The 17,239-nt window shown below is 37.5% G+C and overlaps 2 protein-coding genes across 3 annotated transcripts in view; one reads left to right on the top strand and one right to left on the bottom strand.

Moving 5' to 3' along the window:
* The window catches only part of LOC143186537 (angiotensin-converting enzyme), a 349,658-nt gene that overhangs the window by 116,303 nt on the left and 216,116 nt on the right, over positions 1 to 17,239 (top strand). The window lies entirely within an intron of this gene.
* LOC143186517 (eEF1A lysine and N-terminal methyltransferase homolog) overlaps positions 7,280 to 17,239 on the bottom strand; it is a 131,577-nt gene continuing 121,617 nt past the window's right edge. For both annotated transcript variants that reach the window (XM_076390199.1, XM_076390200.1), the window contains 4 exons: positions 16,647 to 16,906; positions 16,200 to 16,564; positions 15,946 to 16,127; positions 7,280 to 7,966 (listed from right to left, as the gene is read on the bottom strand). In XM_076390199.1, coding sequence (XP_076246314.1) covers positions 7,415 to 7,966; positions 15,946 to 16,127; positions 16,200 to 16,564; positions 16,647 to 16,906 — 1,359 coding nt within the window. In that variant the 3' untranslated portion in view covers positions 7,280 to 7,414. The remainder of the gene's footprint in view (positions 7,967 to 15,945; positions 16,128 to 16,199; positions 16,565 to 16,646; positions 16,907 to 17,239) is intronic.

Below are 17,239 nucleotides of genomic sequence, written 5' to 3'. Positions count from 1 at the left end.
ACGCGACGTGACCCTTGCGGCCTTCAGTCTCGAGTACCGATGGCTCCTTCGAACTTTCAGGGCAATACCTGTGATCATAAACGGCCACATCTGCGAGACACTCGTTACGGTCTCCTACCCTAATCCGATATGCCTTTTCTTTTCCCCATTAATTTGCTTGCGACTTTTTCAACCCGAAGAAGAGACTACCACCTCCATTAAAAAAAACCGAGGAAGACTCAACCTCGTTGGTGTCAACTAACAAATCAAATTCGAGTATTTCAACAAATCCACAACCCGAAAAGTCGCACTGGTGGGATGCGAGGGCACGAGGAAAGAGACTTCGGCAAAAATCGTCAGTATGGATCGTGATTTCACTGCCGAACTGTTTAATATCATGTTTTTATTTACGGAATACCGTAGAACGTTTCAAAATAATCGGTTGTCGATCATTAAAAGGTCAAATGCTCGTTTGGTGAAGTGATCAGTTTTAGTGACCGCGAAGTGTTGTAAATGCAATGTGACTTCTTGTGGTGTTGTATACCAGCGATCAGCGCTACCTGTGCATCATCCCCCAATGATCAGAATCGGCATAATGACTCAATGGGACAAGTGGTCAAGCAGCAGGTGAATTCCTCTCCGAATGAGTGAGTTTTAGCAATAGTAATTAAATTAATAGTAAACATTTTTTGCTTTCGTCCGCCATAATTAAAAAAATAAAAATCAATGTTTCCGTACTTTTTACCGATTACAGCAACTAATACATCCAATTTTCGTTCATTCATTATGAAATAAGTATTCTTGTACAGTTTTCAATGGTTTGATGCACAGTAAAATAACGTACAATCCGTAGAAACTACGAAAACATTGCTTTTTATTTTTTTTATTATGGCATTATTTTACTAAATCGACATTTTTAAATTCTTTTTCGTCGTTTATTATTTTTCGCAACATGGATAATTCAATTAAAAATCTGAAAAAATTCTATAATATGTGTCGCGATAGGTAACGTGTTCCTGATTTTTTTCATAATTTTCCACCTATTAGTTTAAGAGAAATTGAGCAATAACATAGAGATCTTGAGATTCTTGTACAAGACTCGGGCACTGCACGTAGTGAACGCTACGCGTAGCTTGTGCCCTGTCACCGGACAGCTGTCCGTCCGCTATAGGCGCTGTCTGATTGGTCGATGTTTTTCATTAATAACTCGTTAACGAAAGCTCGGAGGAAATTTTCGTTAAGGAAAAAGTTGCTTACAATTACCCCAAGAATCACCCTTTTTCGGGAGTTACACTTATTCTGGGAGACCCTGTATATATAAATTACTGTAAGCTATGGTTAATCGGAATGCTTAACCGTCAGGATGGCCGAATTGTAGGGACGGCGTTGGGCAAGGCGGCCGTGAACGCTTATTCGTGTTTTCAAGGAAAGAGTCCAGCGCGACGACAAAAACCGATTATTACGTCGCGAACCGACGAGACGAAAAAGGCGACATTACACTGTGAACTGTTGACCAAATAAATACGTTACCTGATTAATGAGTTTCCATTCGTCCCGACTACAATAAGAACATAAACGATTCTAGTGCCGAAGTACTCAGAAGAAAAAATAGGTAGACCAAAAAATCAAATTACCTTAAAGATTATATTTAAGTTTCCCTTTTAAATATTATGTAGACTGTTTAAAAAGCGGTTATGTAACGGAAATTTAGCTCGTCCGCGAGATTCGTGGTCTGCTGGCATACGTGACCGACCGAAGGTCGCCTTCGGTTGGAGATTCTGTTGCCCTAATAACAAAACACGGTAAATTGTCGTATGACTCGTTTTTAATCGTTACAATTGAAGTTCAACCAAGGTGAGCATTGTCGAGCAACGGTTTTGAACTCCAGGCCCGACGTTGAGTAGGGAAATTGGAGCCCAAAGGAGAGAGAGAGTGAATCGTATCACATGAGAGAGATACAAAAGATAATTGGCGAGCGCCGCGTAGCGGCAAAATTAGCGTGTTTCGTGTTTTGCGGAGACACACGCGGCTCTCGCAGTAGTCGTCTTTCGGCAGTAGTATTGCGCTAGTCCTTTCGACAGATCGTCAAGCATCATCAGCTCAGTCAGTTTCACGGATTGAAGTAGTTTGGTCGCCAGATGCTTAAAATCCTACGCTTGCATTACAACTGATCGTCTGTCCTCTGCGACTAGTGAGTTGCTCTGCTCTAAGTAATATAAGTCTAAGTTCTAAGTATGCTATATAAGTATGCACTACTTAGAAGTATGCTTCTAAGTATTCTATGCTCTAAGTATAATAAAAGGTGACAATTCAACGAGATTTGCGCTCTTCGAATCGGGGTCTGCCCTGATTCTCTGAGTTTTGTCTTCGTCAAGGAGCAACAAGGCCGCTTTCTGGTTGATCACTGAGCGACGGAATACAATAGAGAGATGTAACGTACGTGCCTATCACCTCTGCGTTACTCGCGCTCTGCCACCCCGTTTAGTAGCAACCCCCAAATAAATGCACACGGTGTGGTGAACGGCGTCGTGGAGCCTCTGGCCGTCCTCAGCCACCAGGACAAGCAATCGCTAGCTATGACGTGTACCCCCACTCGCGAATTCTCGCTTTAAGAAACGAACCTTCCTATAAGATGCAAAAGCGAAGAGAAGAAGCCCCGTCCTCTCTATCCACTCGCCGATCGACAATTTCTTCCTAGAGAAGAAACGTCGATAATACTGTCCACTGCATTACCTTGTGTTACGGCAAGGCATTGCTCCCCCTCCATATAGGCTCGTTGTCGAAGCCTGGAGTCGGGAAGACTAGGTGCAGCGTGATAGCCATACTCTCACTTACCGGTGCGGTTACACCGCTATTCTTTTTTTCCAGACGTCAGTGTCGCTGACCGGTGTCGCGAAGGCCAACGAGGGCCCTCTTTCCCCCGACATTCATCGACGCCTACCACGGACGAGGAGACCCCCCGCCCCAACGTGCCCGAAAAGAGAAATAAAGGTCGTATATAAGCCCTTATCAGGTCCGACTTAAACTTGAACAGGTGTATTCGTTTTCTTTTAAGACCTTTACTCTTACCTTGTCCGGAACCTGGTTAGATCCCTTATTTTAAGCGATTCTAACATAAGGTCCTTCGAGCCGAATTTATAAGGTTAAGAAAGGGTAAAAGAAAACGTTGGCACTTCAGATTGAAATTCGAGCAGACTTTACCTCTCGAATTATATCGCCATGTCGAACCCTACAAAGGAGCAGATGACTCTTCCTGCCCTGGAGGTTGAGATGGAGGATATTCAATTATAAGTTCAGGGAATGACCCGACTCGTGACCAATCTGAAGAAAAAGGGGCGAAACAACTTCACCTCTCCTAAAACAGAAGTTGGTATATGTGCCTGACGTTTGGAAGGATATCCAAGAGCGGGTTAAACAGCTCAAAAAGGAAGTTCCCGAAACCAAGCGGAAGGCCATACCATTATTCAACGAAAGTACGAGAGAGCTTATGTGTAACATTAAGATTCTTGACTACAGGTAGGTATAAAAATGAAAAAACTGGAAAAAAATATTTGTTTAATACGAGTATTTATTTACATAATATTATTTATAGGAGACTCATACCATTCTCTTATGTATTTGTTTCGTATTCCTGTCTACTATTGCCCAGATAGTTCCACAATACTGTAAGGCTCTTCTTGTAACTCTAAGAAATACATATCTCAAGGTAAGTTTTTCTATTCACAATACAGGGTGTCCCACCTGAGGTGGCGGAGCCGAAAAGGGAAGATTCCTGGGGTGATTCTAAACAACCTTTTCTTTTACAAAAATGTTCTCTGAAGTTTTGTTAACGAGTTATTAACAAAAAATATTGACCAATCAGAGAGCGCGGATAGCTAGTGAGATAGTATAATACTGTTGGCTATGGTTTACGTAACATATAAATTTGTATATGTGGACATTGGATGTAATGGAAGAGTTTCAGATGGAGGTGTATTTAAGAATTGTACTTTATCGAGTGCCCTTTCGAATAATTCACTGAATTTGCCTGCTGCTGAACCTTTACCCGGACGCACGAAACCTGTACTGTACGTCATCGTTGCTGATGATTGTTTGCCATGAAAACTTATTTATACCCTTTTCGTGAACAATCAGTGTAAAGGCACATATTAAATATTCGTCTGTAATACTAAACATAAGACGTGTATTTATTAACATATGCACTATAAGTAAACTTAATATATAATAATACTGTAACGCAAACAAGTATCTGCGCACATGGCTTTCACATCGCGCGTACATTATTCACACAGCGACTTTCATACGCACTGCTATCGCGCGGGCGAAAAAGCAAAACATATATATATCCTTGCGCTAATTGGTCGGAGGAGCAAACCACATTTTAATCAGCACCTAACCGTGTATTTAATTATCGTCTGTCAAGAGCTAAACGAATTGTAAAAAACACATTTGGGCTTACAGCTAATCGATTTCGTATACTAAGAAAACCATTAGAACTTTCTGTAGAAAGAACTACGCTTGCAGTATCAGCAGTATCTGTACTGCACAACTTTCTTCTAACACGAAAATCTGGATTTTATGCACCGCAAGGCACTTTCAATACAGATCAAAACCCTGGAGAATGGAGAACTCATAGAATGGCACCATCGAATTTATTAGAATTGCAACGAGGACAAGCTCATAATTGTACAGAATCTGCTAAAGATGTACGAGACGAATTTAGACATTATTTTGCTTCGTCATGAGGAGAGATACATTGGCAATACAATCACATTTAAAAATATTAAATAAACTTAATAAATGTTATATAAACAAATAAAAATTATCATAATTTTGCACATATTTATTGTGTTTTACTTACTAGATTAGTCAGAGTCCTTTTATTTGAGCCCTTCACATTAATAAAGTTCAAAGCTCGGAAATATTTCCAATGACTGTAATACGTATCTCCTGCTCCATCACCACTGTGTTTCACTTGAGTTTTTCGCAGTTCCTGGTGGAACTGTGTGCGCAAATTATGTAACTTTCGCGTAATTTCACTTTCAGTAGAATTCAATTCACCCGAAAGACTTTTAAAGACGTTCTGTTTCTTTATTTTATTTCGATAGTTTTGAGGCGAATAATACAAACTGACTTCAACTAATTCAGCTCTCAATCATTTTATTGTCACACTCATAAGAAGTATACAGGAATCTATAGTCGTGCCTACTCGGTTGCTCCGGACTAAGTGTCCCGCGCTTAGAAAATTCCGCCCTTAAATCCTACACGAAGAGAAAGATAGTGATAGTAGAAAGAACGAAGAAGGAAAACGGAAAGGAGAGAAAACCGGAGAGAAAGTTGAAAGAAAAGAAACAGTCCTTAAGGTCGCCCTGGTCTGGTCGCCAAATGTGCTTGATGATGACCAGGCCAGGACGAACCCTTGAGAGCGTAGAAATCGAAAGAATAGACAGGAAATCGTAAACACGTCAGGAAATGTAGAAAAGAGAAAGCTACGAAGACTAAAGACAAAAATATACACTAACAATGAATTCATCACAGCAAGGGCGAGTTGGCCGTTACACACGCCACAGTTTTTACTTTTTACATCCCACAATTCAAGAAAACATTCCCAACGCGCAATTAATGTAAATGTCTCTTCTTTCGTCCAGATTTTTTTTCTCCGACATCTTCAATGTCTGAACTCTCAGCAAATATTTCGGACGCCGTTGAAAGTTGAATGTTACTATCCGAAACAAAACAAGCAAGCGTTTAGATTGTGCATTGTTAGCTACGCGAGAGCAGTTGTGGCAAGCTAGTTCAACTTGCCAACCATAATCTCAGACACGTTTACACACGTTGTGAGAGCCGCTCTCGCAAGAAATGTCGCAAGTTATTTGCTAGTGTATCTGCACCTTTATGGTATGGCATGGGATACATAATCGCAAAATAATTGAACCACATTTTTTCGACGGCAGCATTAGTGAAGAAACTTATTTACGATTTCTGGAGACAATTTTATATCTTATTTTGGAAGAAATGCCTCTAGAGTTAAGGAGAAACTTGTGGTTCCAACAAAACGAGGCTTATTCCCATTACTCTATGCAGGTACAAAATTGGTTGAATATTAACACAAAAAATAAATGGATTGAATATAGCGGCCCGGTGACGTAGCCTCCAAGATCGCCAGGCCTTTCCGCATGCGATTTTCTTCTCTGGGGATATTTGAAACAAAAGGTTTTTATTACACCTGTGGAAACAGTCGATGAATTACGTGTAAGAATTAGAAGCGCGCGTAAAAGAATAACACCAGAAATGTTAAGAAGTGTAGAAAAGGAATTTTTAAGAAGAATCGGAAAGTGTATCATATTTGATGGGAAACACGTTGAAGGGCAAATAAAAACTTAGGTACGACTGCTTATAAACATACAAACCAATGCAGATGCACAAACGGCTCTTTTTAGAGCCACCATGACGTACAAAATTCGACCGAACAACCTCCCCGCGGTGTACATCGGGTAACGCTAATATCGGCGGCGCATAAAATTTCTCATTTAATATCTCCAGATTGGTTAGCGCAAAATACATGTATAGATAGTGTTTTAAAAATGTTTTAACGTCAGCTATATAAATATAAAATAAAAAATGTACCCGTGATCTTCATACAGCTTTTCAAGGTCATCACAGGGTCAATTTGAGACAGGCACCTATATACCCCTTCGAACCCTACAAGTTTTGTCTGAATTATTTTTTTGTATCATCAATATTTCTCCAGATATTGAAACGTTCATAGATACAACACAGACACACTGATAGCTATTGACGATTACAGAAAGTAATTTGTAATTAAATTTGCAATTACATTGTAATTGTAATTAGCAATTAGTAAATGGTTTACATTTTGCCCAAAATATTCTATACCAGAATAACGGAGTATTGACTGACGTTCTCGCCGTAAAAGATTCCGAAATCTGTATCTGTTCCTTACTTTCCGCCTGAAAATACCCAGCCCTTTTTCGCGTCGTTTAGCTAAGCCCCTGCTGCGGAAATTTCGGAAATGGAGATGCAGTTATTTGTTCCTAATTAGATTTAATATTATATTCTATTTTTGTCCGACCTGGACAAACTAGTTCTACAATTTCTAGAGATGACTGTGTGTAATGTCCATGAGGAGGTATCGAATGATATCTGAATGCTAAGTTAAGAGTACCGTAGTACTGTAATTATTATTAAGACATGAAATCAATGCAGGATGGTGGAATGCCAGATTCAGAAACTTCTACAGGATAAATAGGATTAAGGAAAGAGAGACAAGAGGTCGTAGTAACCCTCTGCGTTTATTCCTTTTATCATCCAGGATCCTACAATAATGATTATTTTATTATTTACTACTGCTTTATATTTTACAAAAATACATGTACATGACACAAAAATCAAACTAACAATGTTACAAATACTTTTATTGTGACTCTATTGACAAATTTTCCATGAAAGATGTAATATCAAATTTATCTTCATTACTTAACAATTTTTTCGCAGTCACCTGTTCATTTAAAGTAATAGCAGCTATTTTAAGTTCGTTTCTCCATTCATCACAATTACTTTCACTCATAGAGCATATAATAATTTCATTTACTTCATCTTGTATACAATAAGATGCTATAGACTTAAATGTAGACATTAAATCGTGTTTTACCTTTTTTTTTATATTTTGATCTCGGCTAACCAAATTCAAAATAAAAATACCATTATCTGTTAAACACTTTCTAATCGATTTTATAACAGACATTTCTAGGAACTGTTTAGGTGGACAACTCATTCCAATTGTAGTATCTTTACTATCTACGTCGAAAAGTATAGCTTTATATTTTTTCTCATTTGCTGCATTTTCTTTGATGAACTGAATTCCGTCTATAATTTCAACCTTCATTCTTTCATCTAAGGTAAGGCCAAAGTAGTCAGTAGCAATTTTCAACATCACCTCGTCGATTTCAACTGCAACAATTTTTAGCTGCAAAGATATAAGATGATTTTTAAATATTACAATGACTTATCTGCAATTTGATTTTCGAAAGAAAAAACCTAAAATACAAGAATTGACTTGGACGTGATTGCTTGGATTCATTTTGTTGAAAATGAAATCTTTGCATTTCATGTGGGTCCCATTGAGACACGGTTTTCATCAACATTTCTTTAACTCTAGCTTGGACTCTAGCTAGCTTTTCTTACTTCAATCTCTGCGAAGACTCGCGCCAAGTACAGGGTGTATAAAAATTATATGTCACGACCACCATAGTGTGATTCTACATCTCATGATCGGTGAAGATCTGTTAAAAAAAACTTCCCGCAAAATTGTCCTTGACTAACTTTTTTAAGATTTTAAAGGTCAAATTTTTTTATGATTGCATCATGTTCTACTCATCGGGAGGCTAAAAAGTATCAAAGGAATCATGGGTCGGAACTCAATCGTTTTCTCAAAAAACGGTGTTAATGTTTCACCTAACTGCTAGAGAGATTTCACTGTTACCATGTGTTTACATGTGCCCAAAGTAAACAGCAATGGAATCGTCAACGGATTATCATCGCACATAGATACTGTAATAACGGTCGATCAATCGCTTATCGTTAGTGTCTTGTTGACAATCGCCGAAGAATGGTCCGTTGCCGGAATATTCGAGATATGCTTCGAGCTATTGACGAAGCAGCGGGAAATTACTCTTTAGCTCGGGAAATATATCGTAATTCAATGCGAAATAACGGAAGACCACTACGTCCAACAGAAGTGCCAGGTCGGCAAAATTTTATGGTCTTGATCAACAGTTTCACGATCAGGAAGTAATATTACGACACTTATCTACACATCAGGGACCAGATCGACCCTGCATCCATTGGCGTCGGGAAGAACAAGTTATCGCCCTTGCTCGTGCTTATCCGTGGGTCTACGTGGGATAGCTCGTCGTGTAGAAATAAATCATATGACTGTGCGACGAATAATTCGTGAGGAAGGTTTGCGACTTACCGAATTTATGGCATTCAAGCATTGAGGTCAAATGATCGTGCCGCAGGACGACGTTTTTGTCGGTGGATAATAAATAAATTACATGTAGCGGCCAGCAGTACGTACAAATAAGAACATTTGGCGTGCAGATGGTTGGCAGGATTTTTAGACACGTGCGTAAAGAAAGCTATTTTTGAGAAGATTGTTCCGTTAGCTGTTTCAAACAATGCATGTTTCCTTTTGTTCAAGACTTTTATTTTTGGGCCTCAATAGCTACGGCGGGTGTCATAAAGTCCGGAATTTCCGAGAGGCCTAAGCATTGCGAGATTGACAACGTGCGGGCCAAATGGTCAAGCGACTCGGGCCTCTGGGAAATTCCGCTGCGTTGCCAAGTTGGGCCAGTAGACCGTTCTCCGTAAGGTAGTGACACGAGGTCACCGTCACGACGGTTGAAATAGAGGGCGCGACCGAGCTGGAATTTTCCCATTGGTCAAGGAGCGTGAGCATTGGCCAATGGGAAGGTAGGGATAGGTTCGGCGCGCTTTCGTGGTAGCGGAAAAAAAAGACTTGAGAGAGTTGACTTGTAGACGCCTACGCGACAACCAGAAAAAAATAAAACACCTTCTTCAGAAGCAAAATAGGTGATTTTTGGAAACACATCCTTTCGCTAAATACAACATCAGCCAGATTTCCTACAGAATGTGCTATTTACAGACGAAAGCAGTTTTTCTAGTAGTAGCATTCTGAATCGACAAAATGCAAGGATTTGGGATTACAGAAATCCACACGCAATGATCCAAAGATATAATCAGGGACGTTTCACCATTAACGCATGGGCAGGAATGATCGGAAATCATATCATTGGACCTATTTATTTACCATATCTAACAAGTGCAGCATATCTACGATTTTTACGGACTCGCTTCTTGAATAAACTACGTCAAGTTATATCATTACACAGGCGTCGCACAATTTACTTTATGCATGATGGTGCTCCTCCTCATTATAGCCGACCAGTTCGTCAAGTTTTGGATGAATTATTTGGAACTTGATGGATAAGACAGAGACCTGCTCCACACTTGTGGCTTCCACGTTCGCCAGATTTGACACCACTGGATTTTTTTCTTTGGAGAGCAGTTAAAGAACATGTTTATCGTTCAGCCACAGAAATTCGCAATGTGCACAAACTAAAACGTAGAATCGAACAGGCGTTCCAACATCTCCGATCCATACCAAACATTGGTCAAAAATGGAGGAATAATATGGAATCGAGGATAAGAAATTGCCTTGACCAAAATGGTGGCCATATCAAGGCTAGTGCACAAGCACGACTTTTAAGATCCATCAATCAAGACGGTGCTATCCTGTAGGTTCGTCGAAGAAACAGACAAGAAATCGTAAAGATCGCAAAGACAAAGAAATCGTAGAGGTAAAGAAACCGAAAAAATTACTTTTACGCAAAATTTTTTTTTTCACATTCTCACCTTATATTTGAATTCACTTGTAGACGACCAATAATACTAAATACAAAGGAAAAAAGTCCAGAGGTGTCACCAATGGATACGAGATCGACTTCCTCCCCGATGTGTAAATAAATGTCGTAATATTACTTCCTGATCGTAAAACTGTTGATCAAGCCGCTGAAAATCTGGCCGATCTGGCACTTCTGTTGGACGTTGCGGACTTCCGTTATTTCGCACTGAATTACGATATATTTCCCGAGCTAAAGAGTGATTTCCCACTGCTTCGTTATAATATGTTATCTATATAAGCCTTGAAAACATTAGAATAAAGTGAATTTAAGAATGATCGAACCTTTAACCCTTTCGCTACGGACGCTTTCTGCGCCGCGCTACTCCCGCTGAACGAGCTGCCGCGCCAAACGTGTGCACTTGCGAAACGACTGCGATGGATAATCATAGAGATATCAGATATACTCTGTTCACGTAGATTCGTGGGTGACTTAAGTCACCGTTCGTACATAGCGAGTATCAAGTGTTGGGTGACTATAGTCACCGATCGTACGTGGCGAGCGTCGGGCGTTGGGTGACTATAGTCACCGTTCGTACGTGGCGAGCGTCGGGCGTTGGGTGACTATAGTCACCGTTCGTGACTTATCGTTTTTTGAGAAAACAATTGAGTTCTGACCCATGATACCTTTGACACTTTTTATCATCTCGATGAGTAGAACATGATGCAATCATAAAAAAAATTTGACCTTTAGAACCTTAAAAAAGTCAGTCAAGGACAATGTCGCGAGAAGTTTTTTTTAACAGATCTTCACCGATCATGAGGTGTAGAATCACGCTATGGTGGTCGTGACGTATAATTTTTATACACCCTGTACAATTGCACTCTAAATTGGTGAAGATAAACTGGCAAGAGACTCTCGCAGCGGACTCTATACACGAAACAACGAAATTCAACATTTACGCGTCTTTAAAGGTAGTTCAGATTATATTTAGTTAAAAGACGTTTTTTTCGTGGAAGTAGATTAACTGAAAGTTGCCGAACTATACTGATATAAATATCAACGAAATTTGTACAAGCATTATCAAGAAAATAGCGTATTAAGTGAGAACCAGATGTTAGTACATTCGTATTAAAGAAAAGAGAATCGAACTACGTGTATGTGGTAAACGTACGCGGACAAGGGAGACGGTGAATCTGTTTTTATAGGAATATTTACTGGAGACTGTGGCGGCAGTTAGCACTGTTCAATCAAAGTGTCATTGGTAGCACTGTTTGTTTGAAATGAATAATATCGTAATGTTTCTTGCTAATAAATGTATTGTTAGCGGACTTGCCTAAAAAATGTTTATAAACTACTATATACTAACAAGTGAACTACCCGAAGTGATAATCTCCGATTTTGATGCAACTTTGTAGGTTAGTAGAGAAGCCAAAAATATTTGGCATTTATTTTTTTTATTTCGGCTATATTCGATGTTAAAGGGGTGAAAACAGCCCCCAAAGTTGGGGGTGGAAAACATATTTGGTCTCTTATCTCGAAAACTATTAGGTATAGAAAAAACGTGTAAATTGGGCGATTACGTATTTTTCAGCAACGAATCCATCTGCATAAATAGTTTTTAAAAATACCTATTTGTTTAAACAATATATTGAAAAATGTCATATTTTTGTTAATTTTTCAGGTAAAATGTAAATCGATTTTCTCGCAAATTTATGTGTAGATACTATATATCAAAATGCAAGATACGGATATTTTGGAATTTTGAATTTTTGCCTTATAAACAAAATAATTACATTCACATTTTATCCGTATTTTCTGTGGAAACGAACCCTGAAACGAATTATTCTAGGAAAATTATATATTTGTATGATGTTTTCACCATTATGTAGTAATATATGTTGTGAATAGTTCATTAAAAGTAATCCAACAAGGAAATGTGAAAAAGGGATTCATAGTGTATACATTTATACGTCAAAAATGGTTGAAGTAGGGAGGGCGTAGTGAGTAATTTGGGCCTTCCACCTTCATAAATGAGAAATAAACAAGCTAGGAAATGACATCGCTCATACTGAAAAATCCCAAAATGAAATCAGTTCTCCTCAGAGATTTTTACAAACGTACACGATATCAGGCCTAAACAAATTTAGCCTTTAATTATAGTCCAATTGCCCTCATACTTGTAGGCTTAAGGTCTTGAGCGTGTTGCAGATAACTGACGCTTTAAGCCTTCTATCCTTTTTATGACAGTTACTTCCTCTCCGACCCTCTGATTAGTTCAGCTGCGATAGAAATCTGAACAATTCAAGAAATAATAGGAACCTTTCAAGCTAACGTAAACAGCAGTGCAAATAAATTTATAATTTTTGCTTCAGCCAACAGTTTTTCGCCGCGCTCGCGCTGATCATCATCATCTGTGCATTGGTTTCTAACGTTTTAATGAAATATTTACAACATATATTACAACATGATGGTGAAAACATCATACAAATATATAATTTTCCTAAAATAATTCGTTTCAGGGTTCGTTTCCACAGAAAACACGGATAAAATGTGAATGTAATTATTTTGTTTATAAGGCAAAAATTCAAAATTCCAAAATATCCGTATCTTGCATTTTGATATATAGTATCTACACATAAATTTGCGAGAAAATTGATTTACATTTTACCTGAAAAATTAACAAAAATATGACATTTCTTAATATATTGTTTAAACAAATAGGTATTTTTAAAAACTATTTATGCAGATGGATTCGTTGCTGAAAAATACGTAATCGCCCAATTTACACTTCTTTTCTATACCTAATAGTTTTCGAGATAGGAGACCAAATATGTTTTCCACCCCCGACTTTGGGGGCTGTTTTCACCCTTTTAACATCGAATATAGTCGAAATAAAAAAATAGATGCCAAATATTTTTGGCTTCTCTACCAACCTACAAAGTTGCATAAAAATCGGAGATTATCACTTCGGGTAGTTCCCTTGTAAGTAAACTACTAACTTAGTATTCGAGTGCTGATTCCCGGTTTCTCCTGAAATTAGTTTGATCCTTCTTAACGTGATGTGTCATTTATTTGCCGTTCGCGTCGATTGATAGCTGGGGTTAGAACTAAAAGTTATATTATTTTACTGTTTCTGATTGTATATTTTAGACGAATTTTTTGGCTCAGAAGTTTTTCCATTAATCGTCATTCAAAGTAGAAACTTCTGTTGAACAAGCTTTATCATTAATTGACAATTAAATTAGAATCTTTGATAAAATTTCTGGCATTTCAAAAAGGAGACAATCTTATGCAGTTGTATGTGAATTTTGAATTTAGTGCTCGCAAATAGCAAACATAATTTTTAAATGTATTACGTGGTTAGAACATTAAAATTAGTTGCTGTCGCCCGTCGCGCCGTGTCGTCTTGTTGTTGTCCTTCATATCATTTCGTTGTATTCAATGATTCATACGTAAAGAGCTTTCCGACCTAACAATTAATTAAGATATTTACAGGCCCAACGCGATGATACAACGCTACTTCATGTTATATGTCAATAACTACATAACCTTATCCTTATAAAACATTTTGTAAATATAGTGCAAAATAAAGTAAAAGGTCAAAATAAACTGAAATGTATATAATATCACTTTCATTAAAATAATTGTTTTCATTGTCTTTAAAACATGTATATATTTTGTATAAAACTTAATAGTGTACAATATCTGTATGTAGGAATCAAGATAATTGAAGCCAATTTTTTGAAACTGAATTATCTATTTACATTTTACTTCTCTTTCAGACACTTTATACATACATACAGTGGCTGCCAAAAGTTTCCGGTGAAGTTCTAATTTTACTGTATTGTTAATAAAAAAAAGGTTTTAAATATAATAGTTTGTTGTACAAGTACAGCTTGCAGATGTATTTTATTAATACACCACTCAATAAGCTGTTTGTAAATTTCATATAATTAAAATATAATTTACATTGAAATAGAGATTGACAAAAGTTTCTGGCCACATATGCACAGAATAATCTTTAGTTAGCAGGGCTGGATGATTTGTTTATTGTTCTTGTTTAGTTTATGGACCGTCATCGTTATGTTAAGTCGTTAGAATGCCTGGTCATACTAATATTCAGAGTCGCGAAGTAATTATTCGTATGTCCGAAAATGGCAAAACATCAAGAGAAATCGCTACATCATTAAGCATTGGTAAAACAACAATCAACGATCTCATACGAAAATATAAATCAGGTTCGAGTCGATCGTGCCATCATGTTGCTACTCCCTTTTCTGCTTGCGAGAGCTAGCGTGTTTATACCTCTGATCACCGTTAGGAGTGAAGGAAATAGGATTTTGGGGTCCTTGGCCAGATTAAAGAGTTGGAACTTTGCGTGAACTGTACTATTTTTTATTCAAACACTGTTTAGCCCTGATACTGTCACGATCTGTATCGCTAGACGGTTTACGCCTATGTGCGCTGCACTCATCGATCATTTCGGCGATCAGCGACCTTTCGGGAGACAAAACAAGGAACCGGAGCCGTCACGTTTTGCCAACTCTCCTGGAATTTGCTAAATCGGTGCGAAGTCATTGATCTGTACGCAGTTGTGCAATTGAATGCATGTGTCATAGGGTGGAGCGAAAAAAAAATTTTTTTTTATAATCAAATTCTAATAGTGCGAAAAAGTTGCCTACTGGACCCTATAAACCGTGTAAAAAATTTCAGTTCAATCGGATAATTTATTCTATGTGCACCAACAGGCTTAATTTGCAAAATTTTAATAGAAAGAAACTCGTGGAAGTTCAACTTTCTTCCGTTGGTGTATTCTACCTTCTTTTGCCCAGCACTATATTGGTTGCGTGAATAAAGCAAAAAAACACTCGTGGCTGGTTTCATAACGATAGGAATGGCCTATTAGCACTTTAGAATATCAAAAAATGCAGCTCTTCGTTATGCTTTCTAAAAGTCGTCTAAGTAGTCCTGCAGGAGACATTGTGGTATTGATGTCTCACTTTTTGATCAAACTTATATCAGTGAAAGTACGGATTAGGTAGAAACTAACCCTATTGGGTTTCTCTCTTTACTTTTATGTTTAGAATCACCCTTTACATCCTGACATTTCCCCATTCTGTGACATTTCGAAACACCCCCTATACATTGTCGCGTAAAGAAAAATTCTCAGAATTCGTCATTTTCAATTTGCAAAGATTTACTATGGTGATTATCACTATGGCAATAAAGTTCATTCACCCTATGAAGAAAATGACTAATGATATATGCTCGACAAAGTCAAAAAGTAGATGAAAACGCACAACTACACACCTAAAAGTAAATGATTAAGATGTAGTGACTAAAATTCACGACAGACGGAAATACACTGTAAAAAGCCAGAAAAGCAGCAAAGTCACAAACAGGCCACTATTCACCTGAGATCTTTTCTTTCGAAAATTCAAGTATAATATTAGTCATAACATACATATATATTATATATATAACACATATCAGTAATATAAAAATAATGTCTAAATACCTTACAAAAGCAGTTGTATAAAAATGTACACAAACTTCCTCCACCTAATCCTATGATCACAATTTCATCTTGTCCTTTGATATCAATCACAGATGTAACAGCAATACTCATATACAGATGATGATGACATGCCAAAAATCCAGGATCAACAATTTTCTTCACTTTGCCACGTCTAGATTTTACTGAAAAACATAATTTATAGATCGTAAATGTTATTAATGAAGTTAAGTATTTATAGTAACAAAATTATGTACCCTGTTTCAGACGGGCTTCACTTTGAATAACATAAGGATTACTCAGAAATATTAGTCTTCTAAACTCGGAACCATCGTTTTCGACTTCCTCGACAACAAAAGATCCACTGGTATCACTTTTCCCTTCACAGCATATATTTCTCTTCCCTACATCTGAACCTAATGATAAAAATGGAATATCAGTTTTGCCAGATAAAACTTCCGGAGCCAAATTCAGGATACAGTCCTCGAGTTCACTTTTGACAGCATCCCAGTTTTCAAATTTATGTTCCCTGCAGAGTGTAACAATAGCGAGTCTGTCTCGTTGTGCACTCTTAAGAACTTGCTGTCGTCCTCCTTTCGTACTAAACAACCAATCCGTTTCTCTAGCAAAATGAAGAGTAGAAAGTTCATTATATTTCAATACTCAATGATATTAAATCTTTTTTAGAATAAATAGGAACTTACTTTCCTTGCGGTACTATAAATGCAGCGTACGTTTTTGAACCATGAGTTTTAGCCTGATCTAAAATATAGATTGTATAACGTGGATATTTATCATCAGGCCGGTATAAATCTAATGATATTTCCCCAATATCAGCCACACTGCGTTTCTGAAGGCTATTGCATATCAATGCTGACTGTTGTATAGATAATATAGCAGATGTAATATCCTCCCTTGAAGACAATCGTTTTGGAGGTCCATCAGTCAACACTGTTTCTAAAATCTATCGAAATTATGAACTATTAAACTATAACGCTAATTTTTTAGAATTATTTTAAATCATTTAAACATTAAATGTGTTTCTTTTTTACTATTTAACTTATATAGGGTGCTTCGAAAATAGAGAACATTCCGAATATGTACATTCTCCATATTAATAAAAACTGAAAATATTGAAAGTTGATTGAAAATCGAATATTCAATCTCCGACGCGTATAGTTCGAAATAAGCCACAAAAGAAGGTAATTATACAGAAACGCGCCTCTCGCCCCGATTTCGAAGAATGAAATAAGTTTTCAAGGACAGTATTTCCAGTAACTTTTTCTGATACACGTTA

Source organism: Calliopsis andreniformis, unplaced genomic scaffold (genome assembly GCF_051401765.1).
Source record: "Calliopsis andreniformis isolate RMS-2024a unplaced genomic scaffold, iyCalAndr_principal scaffold0001, whole genome shotgun sequence".
Taxonomy (NCBI): domain Eukaryota; kingdom Metazoa; phylum Arthropoda; class Insecta; order Hymenoptera; family Andrenidae; genus Calliopsis; species Calliopsis andreniformis.
This window is presented reverse-complemented; position numbering and strand designations above follow the sequence as displayed.